At 42.5% G+C, this 17,622-nt stretch overlaps 1 protein-coding gene across 3 annotated transcripts in view; it reads left to right on the forward strand.

Annotated features, from left to right (window-relative positions):
* The window catches only part of DAAM1 (dishevelled associated activator of morphogenesis 1), a 268,997-nt gene that overhangs the window by 168,024 nt on the left and 83,351 nt on the right, over positions 1-17,622 (forward strand). For all 3 annotated transcript variants that reach the window (XM_089676532.1, XM_089676535.1, XM_089676533.1), the window contains one exon: positions 16,226-16,320. In XM_089676532.1, coding sequence (XP_089532658.1) covers positions 16,226-16,320 — 95 coding nt within the window. The remainder of the gene's footprint in view (positions 1-16,225; positions 16,321-17,622) is intronic.

A 17,622-nucleotide genomic window follows, 5' to 3' on the forward strand; every position in this document is an offset into this window, starting at 1 on the left:
AGCAGAAATCCTGTTTCACTTACACAGTGGGCTGAAGAAGAGACATCTATAGATTTCCCCAGCCACAAAAAACTGTGTATACCAATCTTCTGCGGTTGACTATTGTGTTCTGATGGCTGGCACCAGCGGCTGTCAAAATGCCCAATCAGCTGCAGTCACTAGTTGGCCCAACTTTTTTCACCCTGTCTCGTTCAATTTTCTTAGCTAACATTTTGTTGAGCTGGGTGATGTTGGAAGGGCTACCCACAGCTCATATTTGAGCCATAGACGGCCAGATTAAGTCTTTTCAGCTATTGGCATGTTTAACACTTTGGCTTCTAGTGCCCGCCCTCCCTCCAGTCTAAATACTGCAGTACATGAAGCTAATACCAAGTTAAATTCAAGTACTTGTTCTAATTGTATTTAAATCTACATATCAATGTGTTTCAAAAGATAAATAACTGCATTACCCCCCACCTCCAATTTTTTTTTTTCTTTCTTACCCTCTCTTGCCTATTTTTTCTGGGTTCGCCACTAAAAACATACTCGGGCACCCGGCAAACCAACAGTGCTCTGTAGGGATCCACCATGCTGCCATCATCTTCAATGACATCAATGGGAGCGGGCTGTCTTTTCCGAGCTCTTGCAGCTGGCTCCTTAAAGATATGCGTTAATCGGGGCTGCTGCAAGAACCAAGAAAGGATGGCCGGCCCCTAATGACACACCATGGTCCATGCACAGTAGGGTATCTGGAGTCCTTGTGAAATGTATGATGTTAGTATGCCAGGAGGCTGTGGGCTTCTGCAACAACATTGTTTAATAAGGCGATACAACTGGAAGCATGAGGCGGGTTCCCCAAGAAAGGTGTAAAAAAAAAAGTTCTGGATTATACAATGCTCCCTTGTGTAATTTTCCTCTATGCTGTGTACATGATTTACACGTGTCATGGTTGTACTCTCCGTGTTTCAGTGTCTTTGCCTGTTTTGTTTGTCACCAAAATGAAATGTGGCTTGGTAAATTTATACACCTATAAAAAGTTATAAAAATAATTATGATTATAAGAAAGGTTGGAGTAGAATGATAGAAAATGGATGAGGATGATGAAGGTCCACTATAAATTATGTATTTATATATTTACCTAGAGTTTAACTCTTCTCAAGTAAATGTGAAGTTCTCGGGATAGTGTTCCTGTAGCAGAAACAACCACAATGAATGCAATCCCCATCTGCACTTATTCTGATGAATGTCGTGTTTATTCATCACACTCCAAGTTTTTGTGCTTTCTCCATTATCTTGGGAGGTTGAATGGGTGTCAGTGATAACATTAATTCAGTAGGACCATGCCAGGGTGAGGAGATGGTGGCATGGTACAGCTGTCAAGCAACTGCAGTGTGGAAATTTGCCAGGTGCATACTCCAGATAGAATAAATATCTCCTCTCATCCCTCAAGATAATGAAAACAAAATGGAGAGCTAATGAAAGGAACAGTTGTTTCACCCTCCAATGTCCAGCACATTGCGTGGAGTGTGCTGCAGACAGCTGAAGATTCTCCAAGTAATGTCAGTGCTTTCTCTGTGCTGATGGCTTGGCAGTACTCGCTGGAAAAGTGGTTTGATGGTGACCAGGCGTTCTGTTTACAGAATAGTGTGCCATTAATATGAACACTTGGATAGGTGCAGTCTGTAGGCTATTATCAATAAGGAGGGGGCTGGCTAAGTACTGATGGCAAATTCACAGGAGACACAATGGTGAATGGCAAAAAACAATTCAGTAAGTTACGGGTTTCCCTGAGAAATTTGATCAGAGGTGTCCACTACTATTTGCAGCTTATAATCATTTGTCTGATCAGCCAAAATCACCTGGCTTTGACAATGATGATCTTTATTACCTTTTAATGTACTAAAATGCTTTATATTCCAATATGCCAGTCGGGGTCCCTGCTTCTAATGTCCTAAGAAGCTACTCCAGTCAAATAGAAAAGCCTTCAGTTTAGTCCTAGTAGTTTAGTTCATACTATATGTTTATTAAAATCTAAATGTACTTTTAATGTGTGTTTTGTTTGACTAGTTGTAATCATTTTACATCTCATTGTCCTATGCACACAAGCAGAAGGTTTAGATTGGGCTGTAAGTGGGAGTGTCCACACGGCTGTTGAAATCAGAGAGGGAAGATAGAGAAATGTCAGCATTTCTGTATGTGTGTATAGAACAGGTTTCTCAACCAGGCTTCTATAGAACCCTAGGGTTCCTCCAGAGGTTGCTAGGGGTCCCATGAGCAATGAACAAGTTGTGCCTCTCAGATAAGTTCCCACTGACACCATTGTTCTTTTTAGCTATCTGTAAGGGGGTAATTCTTTCCAATGACCACAAGTGTAAAAAGCATTCTTCCCACTGACCATCATACTAATGTATCATGAGTTGTGTGTGTGTGTGTATATATATATATATATATATATATATATATATATATATATATATATATATATATATATAGTCACTTTAAGCAGGGATTCCCTGAGATTGGATTGTTAATTAATGAAACTTCCTCTGGTTGAGGAAGGCTGCTGTATAATGTGTATGTGTGTCATTCGTGTATTTGTTTTGTGCTGCCCTAGGCAACACAAAAAATCTATCGCCAGCCCACCGAACCGCCCCCATCCTCACCACCTCCCCTACCCCATAAACCTTTATGCGATCAACCGAGTAACCAATGCAGGACAAGCATCATCCTTTCATCTGGGGGGCAGATTATTAGGGGTGTGGAAATTTTTTAAAAAACTACTTGTCCACGGACTAAATCATGTCCCAATCTACTTGTCCCTCATGACAATCTACTTGTCCAGATAAGTAAAAAAATGTTTTAACCAAAACCGTATTTAAATCGGAGGTGACATTAGGAATGTTTTAAAAACAAAAGGGGTTTTATGGTGACTTAAATGTTTATTATTTTTAACATTGCGCTGTTTATCGACTCCTCCCCTCTTTGCCTGCCTACAACACCGCACACGGGGACTAACAGGCAGCAGAAAGACACCATGCAGTGTAATGAGAACTGATTGGGTACTTGTCAGGAAAGGGGAGTGTCGGGCTTATCCTTAATCCCTTTAGTTTCAGAGCCGTTTTTTTTGCACAAGATTTAAAAAAAATCATTTTAGGCCTGAAGATTACACAAAACCCGCAAACATGATATATTTTCTGAAATCAGAGACCCTAGAGAATACAATAGTGGTAGTTCCAATTTTTTATGTCACATGATATTACTGCACAATTTCAGTAAAATATACTAGTTCATTTTAGGGCACAAAAAAAACAAATTACCCTATTTTTTTGTAAAATATAAAAGATGAGGTTGCAGCGAGTAAATAGATATCCAACTTGTCAAACCTTAAATTTGCTTGCGCTCATGAAATGGCAATGAGCTTCAGTACCCTATATTTTCTCTATGTGGCGCTTTTAAAGCCCCTTCTAGGTTAGCAGTATAGTGTTATGGAGGAGGTCTGGTGCTAGAATTATTGCTCTCATTCTGGTGTGTGCGGCAATATGTAACATGTATCGCAGTCAACGTTTTTCATGAGTGTGCTTTTACGTTTGTATGTGTGTATATGTGGGGGGGGGATGTTATGTGCTTTGGGTGTAACTTTAATTTTTTTACAAATAAAAATATATATATTTTTTTTTTTACAATGTCCCCTATGATTGTAAGCTCGGAAGAGCAGGGCCCTCGATCCCCTCATGTTTTGCATTGTATTGTTCTGTCACATGTTCTGTCCCCCTTTGTAATGTACAGCGCTGAGCGAACTATTGGCGCTTTATAAATACTGTATAATAATAATATTAATAATATGTGATGATTTTTTGGTGACGGGTTCTCTCTATTGAGACATCCAAGGTGTAAAACACACTGGATGTCTTCCCTCTGCTCCCCTGAATGTAATGCGGTGCACATCGCACTGCATTATATTCTTTCCCAGCCTCAGTTGCCGGGAATCTCTCAACGGGGACCTGGAAGTGACATCATAACATCACTTTGGGGTCAGGACAAGAAGGGGAGGGGAGCTGGCTCCACTCTAGCCGCCTGCGGTGAGCCGGTCCTGGGCCCACAGATGGGCAAGTGGAGCCTGGGAGACAGTGGGTGGTGTTAGCTACATATGGGGGGGGGGGGGGTTTGCGGAGAGGCTGGCACTGTGTGGAAGCATTCGGGTGGCAGTGCACATTTGCCCATATTCCTGTGAATGGGATCCCCTTGCTATCTGTCCCAGGGATGGTAGTGCCCCTCATGTAGGGAAACGACAAGGAATTAATGTCATTGAAAAACAGGCACAAGTGAAAACCTGGAACTTGGACTGGCCATACATTATACAATTTTCTTGTAAAATTTTCCTTTAGATTTACCTAAACCATATTATGAGGTCAAACCTAAACACTTTCAATTGGTATGCAATCAAGCAGGCAGCAGGAAAGTTGTATAATGTATGGCCAGCTTTACCCTTCCCAGCTCTATCAAAAAAAACTCAGTGTGGACATTGTATTGCTTCTCCTTCCTGCGTGTGCTGGGTGACACGAGATGATGAAACCCCTGACTAGTAATAGAAGCACATTGAAAGAAGGGATTACTGAGAATGTGAAGCTGGAGATCTTGTAGTATTATCACTAAGACAGCGTGGGAGGGGGGAGTCTCTTCCTGCACAGCTGGGTTCGTTTAGCTGATAAGCGTTACAGAAAATTGTAATTCGCTAAATAAGAAAATTTAAGTGGTATAATTAATAGATTATTCTTCAAATTGTCTAGTAGTACAGTCAGCTCTGCTATCTTCTCTCGCTTAACGATTTGCTAAAGGGCTGCTTTTAATTACTTCTTAATATTATCTTATGCCTGTTCAGCAAACTTTTAAAAACCTATCCATATAAAGAATTTGCAAAAAAAACCTGCTCATAGACCTTAAACTGTTACTAAACCCTGGACCCTGCATTCACTATATCTGGTCTCCCACAGTACACAGAATATCAAAATGCAGTTATTGTAGTGTATATATAAACTGCTAAATACATTTTCTCATCAGCAGTATAGAGCAGTCTTGCGACTTCTGTCATTGTGCAGCTGAGCACGGGTTAAAGATTGTAGGAGGAGTTTCATTCTCCTCTGAATGTCCTATGAAGCTGCATAACACCTGACTCTCTGTCTGGACAGTGCTAATTGGCCCTGTGCTGATCCCATGCACCTTCCCAAAGAAAACTCTCTAGCAATACATACTAAACTGAGTATGTGAGTCTCCTAGGGCTCTGTACTATCAGCAGGTGGATTGGGGACAGTGAAAGAAGAGAAGGATCAGAGAAGACAGGATCAAACAGCCTTTTTACACAGTGTGGATGAATAACCCCTTAGGTTCCAGAGTAAGTATAACAAGCATGCTTTTCTTGCATAACAAGTCTAATTTTACTGTTGTGGGTTTAGTAACATTTTAAGTGACTTGTAGTTCTCAATGAACTACAACTGCTCTGTGAGCATTGTGGTAGTTCATTGGTTTTTCCTGTCAGCATATCTGCTTGCCCGTACATCCCATACGGGCAAGCAGATATACTGACAGGTCTGCAGGAGATCTGCTGATTGCTGGTGGAATGCTTTACTGTCTCCCAAAACAAAAAATAATAAATTCACATTTTTTACCTGCAAAAAAAATGTGCATTTATTATTTTTTTGTCAAAAGGTGAACTTTTACGCGGGCCATACATGGATCAAAATTCGGCCACTTCAGCAGGGAGGGGCAGGCTGATTGTACACAAGTCGATCCATACATTCACTTGGATACAACTATCCTGTCAGATTTTTTTTTTTTAGTAACAGTTACTGTCAGGGGCAGCCTCCAGCACTAATCATTGTGGTCTGGTGACTGGAAATGTTCCCTGCACCTCACCCCCCGCTGGCAAAGCACAATAGTGCTGCGTAAGGCATTCCCCCCCATCAACACTGACTGTGATTGAGGAATCAAGCGATTTTTATTTCCACCACGTGGTGGAAGGAAAGAAAATCAAATCATCTATGGGCTTCCTTATACTAGGAATACTGTATACCTGATGATTGGATAAAAAAAGACTATGCAAATAACCAAAGCAGATTCACAACTCTGTTGTAGCAGTATGTAATTTTTCAGACTTTAGCCCTTTGTTCTAACTGTCAGTTACCAGAGGAGTCTGGCAAGCTTCTACAGCTGTGGCCAGAAGCTTTGGGAATGACACGAATATTAATTTTCAGAAAGTCTGCTGCATCAGTTTTTATGATAGCAATTTGCATATACTCCAGAATGTTATGAAGAGTGTTCAGATGAATTACAATTGATTGAAAAGTCCCTCTCTGACATGAAAATAAACTTCATTTCCACAATTTCAACATTTCCACTGCATTTCAGCCCTGCCAGAAAAAGACTAGCTGATATCATGTCAGTGAGTCTCTCAGTAACACAGGTGTCAGTGTTGACCAGGACAAGGCTGGAGATCATTCTTTCATGCTGATTGAGTTAGAGTAACAGACTGGAAGCTCTAAATGGAGGGTGGTGCTTGAAATCATTGTTCTTTCTCTGTTAACCATGGTTACCTGCACGGAAACACATGCAGTCATCATTGTTTTGTGCAAAAAGGTATTCACAGGTAAGAATATTGCTGCTACTAAGATTACACCTAAATCTATCATTTATCGGATCATCAAGAACTTCCAAGAAGAGAAGTTCAATTGTTGTGAAGAAGGCTTCAGGGCACCCAAAAAAGTCCAGCAAGCGCTAGGACCGTCTCCTAAAGCTGATTTAGCTGCGGTATCTGGACACCACCAGTCCAGAGCTTGCTCAGGAATGACAGCAGGCAGGTGGGAGTGCATCTGCATGCACAGTGAGGGGAAGACGTTTGGAGGATGGCCTGATGTCAAGAAAGGCAACAACGTATCCACTTCTCTCCAGGAAAAACATCAGGGACAGACTGATATTCTGCAAAAGGTACAGGGATTGGACTGCTGAGGACTGGAGTAAAGTCATTTTCTCTGATGAATCCCCTTTCCTGTTGTTTGGGACATCTGGAAAAAACCTTGTTCGGCGAAGAAAAGGTGAGCGGTACCATCAGTCCTGTGTCATCATGCCAACAGTAAAGCATCCTGAGACCATTCATGTGTAGGGCTGCTTCTCAGCCAAGGGAGTGGGCTCACTCACAATTCTGCCTAAGAACACAGCCATGAATAAAGAATGGTACAAAAACATCCTCTGAGAGCAACTTCTCCCAACCATCCAAGAACAGTTTGGCGAACAATGCCTTTTCCAGCATCATGGAGCACCTTGTCATAAGGAAAAAGTGATAACTAATAAGCTTGGGAACAAAACATCAACATTTTGGGTCCTTGGCCAGGAAACTCCCCAGACTTTAATCCCATTGAGAACTTGTCAATCCTCAAGAGGTGGGTGAACAAAAAAAAAAGCCCACAAATTCTCACAAACGCCAAACATTGATTATACTCTTTGTATTATCTTAATGTAATTGTCAATAAAATCCTTTGACATTTATGAAATGCTTGTAATTATACTTCAGTATACCATTGTAACCTCTGACAAAAAGATAAAAAAACTGAAGCAGCAGTCTTTGTGAAATGTAATATTTCTGTCATTCTCAAAACTTTTGCCACGGCTGTATATGGCTCTCTGCAGTAAAGCCTGGTACATGCTTTCAGGTTTTTTCGTTCAACCCAGCGGACTGAACGACAAAAAAAACTGAGAGATCGCTGTACTAAGTGATGTTGATGGAGCGATCTCACCTGCTGTGCCTTTGTGTTCTGACAGGAAAATAGACTGGCTTTTGTCGGAAGGACCGCTGTACACATGGTCCGAATGTTGGTCGGCTCTGCAGGAATTTATTTGGAGCATGTGTTCCCAGCTTTTTAGGACCATACGAAGTCTTCATGATATAGATTATTTTGAAGCCATAGTTTCATGATCTCCTCATGTCAGGAATTGTGAAAATGGTATTAAGAGACCAGAAAGGGCTCGTGGAGGTTGAAACGTTAAACCGGATCAGGTATGGGCTGCAGTGAAATAATGGAGATAAACTGATTATGGTGTGAAGGTCACTTTCCATGGAAGACTACATGTTAGGTCAGTGGTCTCCAAACTCTGGCCCTTTGCTTGCTTTTATCCAGCCTGTGGGGCATTATTCCCCCCCACTGTAAGCAATAGTGGGGCATAGTTCCCCCCACTGACACCGATAGTAGGGCACTAGTTTGGAGACCCCTGTGTCAATGAATGAACAATGGCTCAAGGGTTTGATTCTGGTCAGTTATCTTCAAGGTGTTTTACTGGTTCTAAAGCTAGCGGTAGACAGACAAAAGTTTAATGGGGCATGTATGATAGGAATGCACAGAGTCCTTTCCTAAAAGCTGTGTGTATAGACTGTCTACACAATGATCAAGCAATGCCTGTGCCAAGATTCCCTCAAGAGGACCGTAGGGATCAGCCAGCTTGACCCATTGATATCTCCCTTCAGAATGGTTGGCCTGGGAAGGGTTGCTCATATGTGAGGGAGCCATTAGTCATGCAGAGGCAATCATTTAATGTTCATGGAAACCCCAAAGAGCAACTGTAGTAATTTTTCCGTTTCTAAATAAATAAGATTCAGTTATTTCTTAGCACAGTGTGAACATTTTTAAATGCCCTGTTTCTATGTATACTTTGTATTTCTAGATCTATATGGGGTCAGCCATGTTTGTTCCTTCCATATGCAGATTTTACTTCATGTCCTTGCTGATCCTCTTTTCTCATTGTAAGGCTCATGTCATGTGCCCATTTACATCTAGCTACCTTAGAGTCCATCGTAGCTCCGGAAAAAACAAAAAAAAGTTTACATCCTTGATTCAGACCTAAACGTAATTGCTCCAAGTTACTAGGACGGAAATGGATACATGTCTGTTTATATCTGCCTGTTAATAGACCTAACATGAATCAGTTGCAAGATACAGGAAAAAGCTGACATCTGTTCTGTTCTGCTCCAGTTCAGCTGTGGATCTGTTCACAGACCGTCTGCTGATCAGAATGGATGCTGCCTGTGTGAAAGGGGCCTTGGTGTTCCAGACAATGGCCATCTGATTGAAAACAGTATCGCACCCATAACTATTATGTCTATGATGATGGGCAAAGCCACAGTACTCCCAGTAGCTAGAGACCCTGTTCCCAGTAGCCAGTGACCATGTTGAATGTGGGAGCATAGAAGAATTTTGTTTTTCCCCAAGAGGTTGTTTTTTTTTTTTGTTTTGTTTTTTGTTTTTTTGTTTTTTTACATTTTGTATTTGGGTAAGACCTAAGAGCTTTCAACAAGAAAAAAGGAGTGGGATAGGATGTGCAATGAAGAAGGGCTTGTGCTAGGGAACTGTCTCTTTTGGTGTAGTCAAATAGTTGGCAAATTAAGAGGCTCATTGCAGGCTAATAAAAAAAACATTGTTTATGGAAGGGAAAAACACTGAAAGTAAGCACTTTAATTGCTTGATTTTTCTCCCCTGTACTTTGCCTGCAATTTTTAAAGTTGGTTACAGGGTCTCTTTAGCCACTTCAAGTCTGGACACTTTCACCCCCTTTCAGTCCAGGCCAATTTTCAGCTTTCATCACTGTCACAATTTGAATGACAATTGCACGGTCATGCAACACTGTACCCAAATTAAAGTTGTATAATTTTTTTTACACAAAAATAGAGCTTTCTTTTGGTGGTATTTGATCACCACTGGGTTTTTTAATTTTTGCTATATAAATGAAAAAATACAGAAAAGTAAAAAAATTGCTTAGTTTTTGTTTTAAAATTTTGCAAATAATTTTTCTTCATACATACAGACCAAAATTTATTCTGCTACAATTTTGGGGGTATAAAATAACCATAAACGGTGTATATTATTTAGTCTGTCTACAAACTATGGGATATATATCTGAAAATTGATCAGTTGAGACCCTGAAATGCCAGACACTGGTATGACATATGGGGTTTGATCAGAACGCTGGTATAGGCTATGGTAGTGATCAGAACGCTGGTATGGGCTATGGCAGTGATCAGGACGCTGGTATGGGCTATGGCAGTGATCAGGACGCTGGTATGGGCTATGGCAGTGATCAGAACGCTGGTATAGGCTATGGCAGTGATCAGAACGCTGGTATAGGTTATTGCAGTGATCAGAACGCTGGTATAGGTTATTGCAGTGATCAGAACGCTGGTATAGGTTATTGCAGTGATCAGAACGCTGGTATAGGCTATGGCAGTGATCAGGACGCTGGTGTGGGCTATGGCAGTGATCAGGACGCTGGTGTGGGCTATGGCAGTGATCAGGACGCTGGTGTGGGCTATGGCAGTGATCAGGACGCTGGTGTGGGCTATGGCAGTGATCAGGACGCTGGTGTGGGCTATGGCAGTGATCAGGACGCTGGTGTGGGTTATGGCAGTGATCAGGACGCTGGTGTGGGCTATGGCAGTGATCAGGACGCTGGTGTGGGCTATGGCAGTGATCAGGACGCTGGTGTGGGCTATGGCAGTGATCAGGACGCTGGTGTGGGCTATGGCAGTGATCAGGACGCTGGTGTGGGCTATGGCAGTGATCAGGACGCTGGTGTGGGCTATGGCAGTGATCAGGACGCTGGTATGGGCTATGGCAGTGATCAGGACGCTGGTAGGGCTATGGCAGTGATCAGGACGCTGGTATGGGCTATGGCAGTGATCGGGACGCTGGTATGGGCTATGGCAGTGATCGGGACGCTGGTATGGGCTATGGCAGTGATCGGGGTGCTGGTATGGCATATGGAGGTGATCAGGGCACCGGTATGGCAGTATTTTTTTTGAGCACTAGGACAGGTGACAGGTGCTGGGTGCATGTTTTGTTAGGACTACACTGGGGCAGTGATCAGGAATACAGGGGCAATAATCAGGGACACTAGAGCTGGATATCAGGCACTGCAGTCTGTGAGTGTACAAGCAGCCTGACAGCCTGCTGTACACTCACGGGCTGCAGCATCGCTTCTCTTGGCTCACACACTGAGAGCAGAGAGAACTGATGCTTACTTACACTTGGTATTGCTGTGGTAATGTGATCCACTGTGTTCGGGAGACTTGTGGATCATTGGGCTTCCCGGGTGTGTGCTCTGTGAGCTGTGCAGGAGCCTACAATGCTGATGTACAGGTCTGTTAGCCTGCATCGGCGTGGCTTCCCATTCACTGTCTATAGGCAGTGGATGGATGGGAAGCCGTTAAAGTGGTTGTAAACTTCAGACATGAAATCCGAACAAAGCACATATTTCTTGCTTCTCTCCAAAGCACTCTGTGTCATTTCTCTCTGCTTCCTCTTTACTATTATCAGTATGAGTCACTTCTCACAAGTTTTCCTGACACCAAGAGCTAAAATGGTGACAGAGGAGGGAGCTCCAGCAGATTGACAGCCTCAGCTCTGTTCCTGTGAGTTGTGTGAAGGGGGATGTGTCCCTTCTCTCCAATCAGTAATCAGCTCTCAGAGCTGCATGTGAAAAATCCTTTCCATCTCTGAGATCAAGGCTGTACAGGAGAAATGGCTGCAAATAAACGGGTACAACTTATGTAGAGAATTTGTTTCATCTCTGTATAACCTGTGGCCCATCACGTCACTGGGCATATGTAAGGGCTTGCAACCACTTTAAAGTGATTCTAAAGGCTTTTTTTTTGTAATGAAAAAATAACAATCAGGGCTATACTTACCTGGTGTGTGCAGTAGTTTTGCACAGAGCAGCCCAGATCCTCCTCTTCTTGGGTGCCCTGCATGCACTCCTGGCCCCTCCTTCCTGTCCGGTGCCCCCACAGCAAGCAGCTTTCTATGGGGGCACCCGCTGCTCCGTGAGTCTATTGACACATAGAGCTGTGGTTTGGCCCTGCCCCCTCTTTCTTCTCATTGGCTGTGACTGACCGCAGTGGGAGCCAATTGCTCTCGCTTCTGTCTCAGCCAATGAGAACACGGAGTCCCGAGATAGCCGAGACTCCAGTGCACATCGCTTGATTGAGAGGGGGCTTAGGTGAGTATTGGGGGGGGGGGGGGGGGCTGGGGGTGATGCTGCACACAGATTTTTTTTACCTTCATGCATAGAATTCATGAAGGTAAAATACCTTGTGCCTTTACAGCCACTTTAAGTTATCCAAAAAATAAATTTGTCCTACTTCTGTAAAAAGTCGGATTTGTCTGTCCCAGCCATGCAACATACATGGTTAGCAGTGTATTGATCCCTCCTTGGCTAATGGGTGAGCAGCCATCTATACATTCAGCAGCCGGGTATTAGGGAGATTAAAGTCTCCTTCCTCTGTGCTGCTTTTGTTGAATGTTGCAGGGCGTGATGGAATAAATGACATCAGTGGGCAGCCATCCCTGCAGGGCACAGGACTGCATTGTACCTCTGCTGACAGCTGTCCCCACATATTACCATGGGGCCGCTCTGGCAATACAATAGAACCCAAGTGCTTTCTCCTCCTGTTTTCCTTGTTAGATTTGAGATTTGTTCAGGGCTCTGTTTGAGATATATATATGTGTGTGTGTGTGTGTGTGTGTGTGTGTGTGTGTGTGTGTGTGTATGTGTGTATATGTGTGTGTATATATATATATATGTGTGTGTGTGTGTGTGTATATATATATGTGTGTATATATATATATATGTGTATATATATATATATATATATATATATATATATATATGATCTTTTTTTTTTTTTCCTCACTATAAAAATACACCTAATACGATGTTGATCATGATAATCCATACCTTTCATTGTTCATTCCCCTGGAATTCTAATTGTGTTGCTTATTGTTTATATTCTAAAATTAGAACTGGTTGCTTTTCTGCCTTTTTGTGGAGTTTTTTTTTTTTTTCCTCAGGCTGACAGTACCAAAACGGCATAAAACATCCAAGTATTTTTTTTATTTGGTGATGGACTTTAAAAAAAAAATGTGTGATTGTCTACTAATAAAAGGTCTTATAGAAGGATTTGATTTGTTTAAAATAAGGGCCCTTTCTTACCAGGTGCAGTTGGATGCATTTTTTGACTGCAGTCCAAAATCCAGGCTATCCTATGGGCATAGTTCACACCATTGCAGTGCAGTAAAAAAAAAAAAAAAAAAGTAGAGCGTGCTGCATTTTTGTGCACCGCAAACACATAAAAATGCACAGAAACACATGTAAATGCATGCAATCACACTGCAACGCATCGCAGTTGCGCAAGGAAAGAAAGAAGGATCTGACCTCACAGGACAAATGCAGATAGAAAAATGCGCATCAACTGCATGCAAATGCATATAAAAATGTGCATCAGATGCATGTATATGTGCAAAGAAAAAACACGCAGTACATGTGCAGTTTCTAGTGTGAAGGTGCCTTAATGCTTTACAAATAAAATGTTTTTGCTGTACTGTGTGAGGCTTCCACTTTCCCCCCAGAAATATCTTGAGCTGAGATCATGGAACCATGCAGTAATCGGCACAAGGCTAACCCTGTTAACTCCCCCCCCCCCCCCCCAAAAAAAAAAAAAAAACCCTGCCAGAATCCCAGTGAGCCTACAGAATGCCTCTCTGTTATGGAGATGAGAACAGCTGGAGGTATTCTGTAGTTCTAACATTCTTCTTTCCTAGGGTGACAACGCTACCACTCTAATAGATACAGTACAATGAATGCGTGTTTCCCTGCCACAGGAAGTTTTACTGGCAGGATCAAGCCACTGCATCTAAGGACTGGCTTACGATACAATTTGTTAACCCTTAGCTCATGGCCTCCTTTGCTTCACCAAAAAAAAAGTAGTTTCATACTACTGTAACTGATTTAAAAGGAATTTGGATTTAAAGTAAAATGTTGGCTGACTTGGAAGCTATGAATTGATATTCTTCATTTTTCCACCAGTTTATACATTTCTGCTTTTCTTTTATTTAAAAATAAAAAGGATAAGATTAAGACTTACCCCTGGTTCACATGTACTGCTTGGGAAAGGTTCCCAGTACGGGTGCGATTTCCAGTGTGGGCAGCGTGCCATTAGAATGAATGCGGGACCCTCTTTGTGGGTGGTGCGGCTGCAGGTATTTGTGAGGGTCCCGCAACGCACCACCCGCACAGATCTGAACCAAGCCTTATGAATGATTTTATAATATTGAGTTATGTATTAGAACTTTTTTTTCAGGAAAGGTTCCAGCAGAATATCACACATTAAAACTTTGTGTCTTTGCACTCTGGTCAAGTCCTTTGAGTCTGAATGACGATGGATATACGTATTTACTTACTTTTTAAAGAGTCTGAAGTGATTCAGAGCTTAATTACTGCAGCGACTGTGGTCACCATTCCTGAACAAGTCCCACGATATTTCTCCACCATCTGCTCCGAGTCTCAGATCCCGTTCTGCCTAGTCTTTAATAATCTGAGATGACATTGTGTTTCATGCCATATTAGCAGCATAAACTGTAGTGTCTTAATAGGGACTAAGCATCATATATCATCTTGGTGGAAGAAGGGAAGAAGCCTTTTCAAGGACGTTTCCAAAATATGGGTTGTACAGAAGATTGTAAAATTATTTTTTTTTGCCTATAAAATAAACATTTATGTAAATCAGGGTATTAAACATTTTTCAATCCATATTTTTGGCCATGAAAAATGCATTGAAAAATATTTTTAAATTATCGATAACAAAACATTTAATATAGACTCTCACTTTTTGACTGCCTCTAATTGAAAATACATACAGCTCTGAGCTAGAACACAGAAGCAGTGTCTCTCTGCTGACCGATTCATCTGTGTGTATTGTAAATAGAAAAGCAGAATATTCACAGCATAGTAGTAAACGACGTGGCAGAAATGGGGAGAATCTTAACTCTTCAATCTGCAAACTTTTAATACTAAGATGCATACCTCTGGCCCCTCTTCACATTACACGGCCCTCTGCACCTCTGACCCCCTTCACCTCTGACCCCTTCACATTACACGACCCCCTTCACCTCTGACCCCCCTTCACATTACACGGCCCCGTGCACCTCTGACCCCACTTCACATTACACGGCCCCCTGCACCTCTGGCCTCCCTTCACATTACACGGCCCCCTGCACCTCTGGCACCCCTTCACATCACATGGCCCCCTGCACCTCTGGCCCCCCCTTCACATTATACGGCCCCCTGCACCTCTGGCCCTCCTTCACATTACACGGCCCCCTGCACCTCTGGCCCCCTTCACATTACACGGCCCCCTGCACCTCTGGCCCCCCTTCACATTACATGGCCCCCTGCACCTCTGGCCCCCCTTCACATTACATGGCCCCCTGCACCTCTGACCCCCTTCACATTACACGGCCCCCTGCACCTCTGGCACCCCTTCACATCACACGGCCCCCTGCACCTCTGGCCCCTTCCTACCTCATTCGGTCACACAAATGGAAGTCACGGCAGCGCTGATTAGAGGGTAGGAGCAGGAGCTTCTGCAGTTAATGTTTCATATTAACAAGCTCGTGATTGGTTTCTAGGACCACCTAGCAACCAGTCACCTGCTGGTTAACTTGGAAAGTTAACTTCCGCAGGTTCAGCTCCTGCTCCCGCCCTCTGTTCAGCACTGCGGTGTCTTCAACTCTGCACACAACTGTTCTGCCTCCTGCTCTTCTCTCTGCTGTGATAGTTACATCGGTGAAGGCTGGATGAAAGATCCAGCTCCTAAATGGTGGGCCCGCAGCAGCCTGGATGAGACAGCGACTCGGTCCACATCTAGTGTTGCCTGCTTTATACAAATACTATAAATGTTAGCAAGACAAGTGATTACTGAAAGTACAATCCTTGTGTCCGCTACCATTTGGGTGCTGAGACTTGTAGTCCATGAATAGGTTGTGTGTTTATGTGACTTCAGCCTCCAGGTGCTGGCAGACCATGCAAGTGTACAGGGACGCAGCTGCAGTGGGGACACCCGCACCCCTGCCAAATTGGGACCAGTGGTTGTATCCATACAGCTGCTGCATGCAGCTACTGGTGCCTCAAGCCACATAAAGGCACAACCCATTCACAGACTATGGACATCAGCATCAGTGGTCTATAATGTCATTTTTAAACTGTTTTAAATATAGTCAGTAATGTTGCTGAAGTTTTTATTTTTAATAGAATAATTTTGGCTCTAAAATCTTGGCACTTCTTCATCTGTTCCCAGTGTGCATTATATGGTTTGCTTTTTACAAAGTTAGTGTTAATGAACAAGCAATTAACCTCCTTTATTCCCTTGTTTCAGAGGAGAACGTTGCTGGCAATGGAGAAGGAAGATGAATATGAAAGAAACAAAACCATAGAGAGCCTAAAAACTGCACTGAGGACAAAACCCATGAGGTGAGCTCTTCTCAAATATTTATGAAGGCTCCATGCACACCAGCGGTTTTCTTTAAGCTCAAAAAATGCTGAAATAAACCCCGCTGGTAATGACCTATTTTAGTAGCTTAGAGTAACGTTCAGAAACGTTTAGGAGCATAAGCGGTTTATTAGCGTTTTTACAGTACATGTATAGGGAAAAAAAGCAGTTGGGAGCATTTTAGTAGCGTTTAGCATTTTTTTTCTGCTGAAAAAATACTCCAAAAAACTCTACAAAAAAAAAATTTTTCTGCTTCTAGACACTAAAGCTCAAAAAATGCTAATAGCCTAAAGTAGTGTGCATGGACACATAGGAGAACACTATGTAGCTTCTACGAGCAGAAAAAAATATGCTGCAAATTGCTTCTAGGAGCTTAAATGCCAGTGTGCATGGAGGCGAATAGTGTGTACTGGCTTATAAATGCTTGGTTCTGTTAATAAAAGAGAATATTCTTGCAAGCAGCCCTCATTTACCCTGCTTGTCATATCTATACCCCCCTATACATATCTTAGATGAGCTGGCCACCAGTTGCAGTAGCTGTGACCTACACATTGCAGTGTTCTGGTCCCCTTCTGAGATCCTGAGGCTACATGATGCTGAAGATGTAAAGCCTAGTCTCCACAGGCAGTAATGGGAAAAACTTTCTATTTGCAGCCTGCAGGTTGATGACTGTTCTGTTAGGGAGGATGGAGGATACACAGCACTGCAAGGAGCAAAATTCCTGGATCCTGATGTCCACTGATCTAAGATATGAACAAGAAAATATAGCTGAACTAGGTTGGGTGAGCTGTTAGGATTTAGTACAGTCATCCTGCAAAGGTTTTCCTGTGATTTTATTTGTGTTATAAATCATGATTAAAATTCAACTCCAGCCCAGACGTATTTTGGTGCTCTGCTTTGAATAAAGTGGAAAGTGATCAGAAATGTTATTGCTCTTTGTCCCTCCATTGAGGTCATTTCCACCCCCCATTCGTGCGATGCTGGTGAACAGGACAAAAAGAGGAAGCGATTAGGGGATTGGGATGTCCAATTTCTTCCTATGGGGGGACAAAGAGTGAAGGAATCTTATAGGGTCACAGAGTGCAATAAAAAAAACTTGAAGTGGAACTGTACTGCATCTAAACACCACAAACCAAAATAATGCAATGTAATTTATTATTAATATTCAAAGTATATTGAATCCATTCAATATCCATATTCGTTCCATTCCATCCCCCATCCATTCATGTCTCCATGCTTTATTTTGCTGTGAAATCATTTTGAAAAACACCCCCTGGCATTTC

This window comes from Staurois parvus, unplaced genomic scaffold (genome assembly GCF_062004578.1).
Source record: "Staurois parvus isolate SC_StPar_1 unplaced genomic scaffold, SC_StPar_1.0 ptg000171l, whole genome shotgun sequence".
Lineage (NCBI taxonomy): Eukaryota > Metazoa > Chordata > Amphibia > Anura > Ranidae > Staurois > Staurois parvus.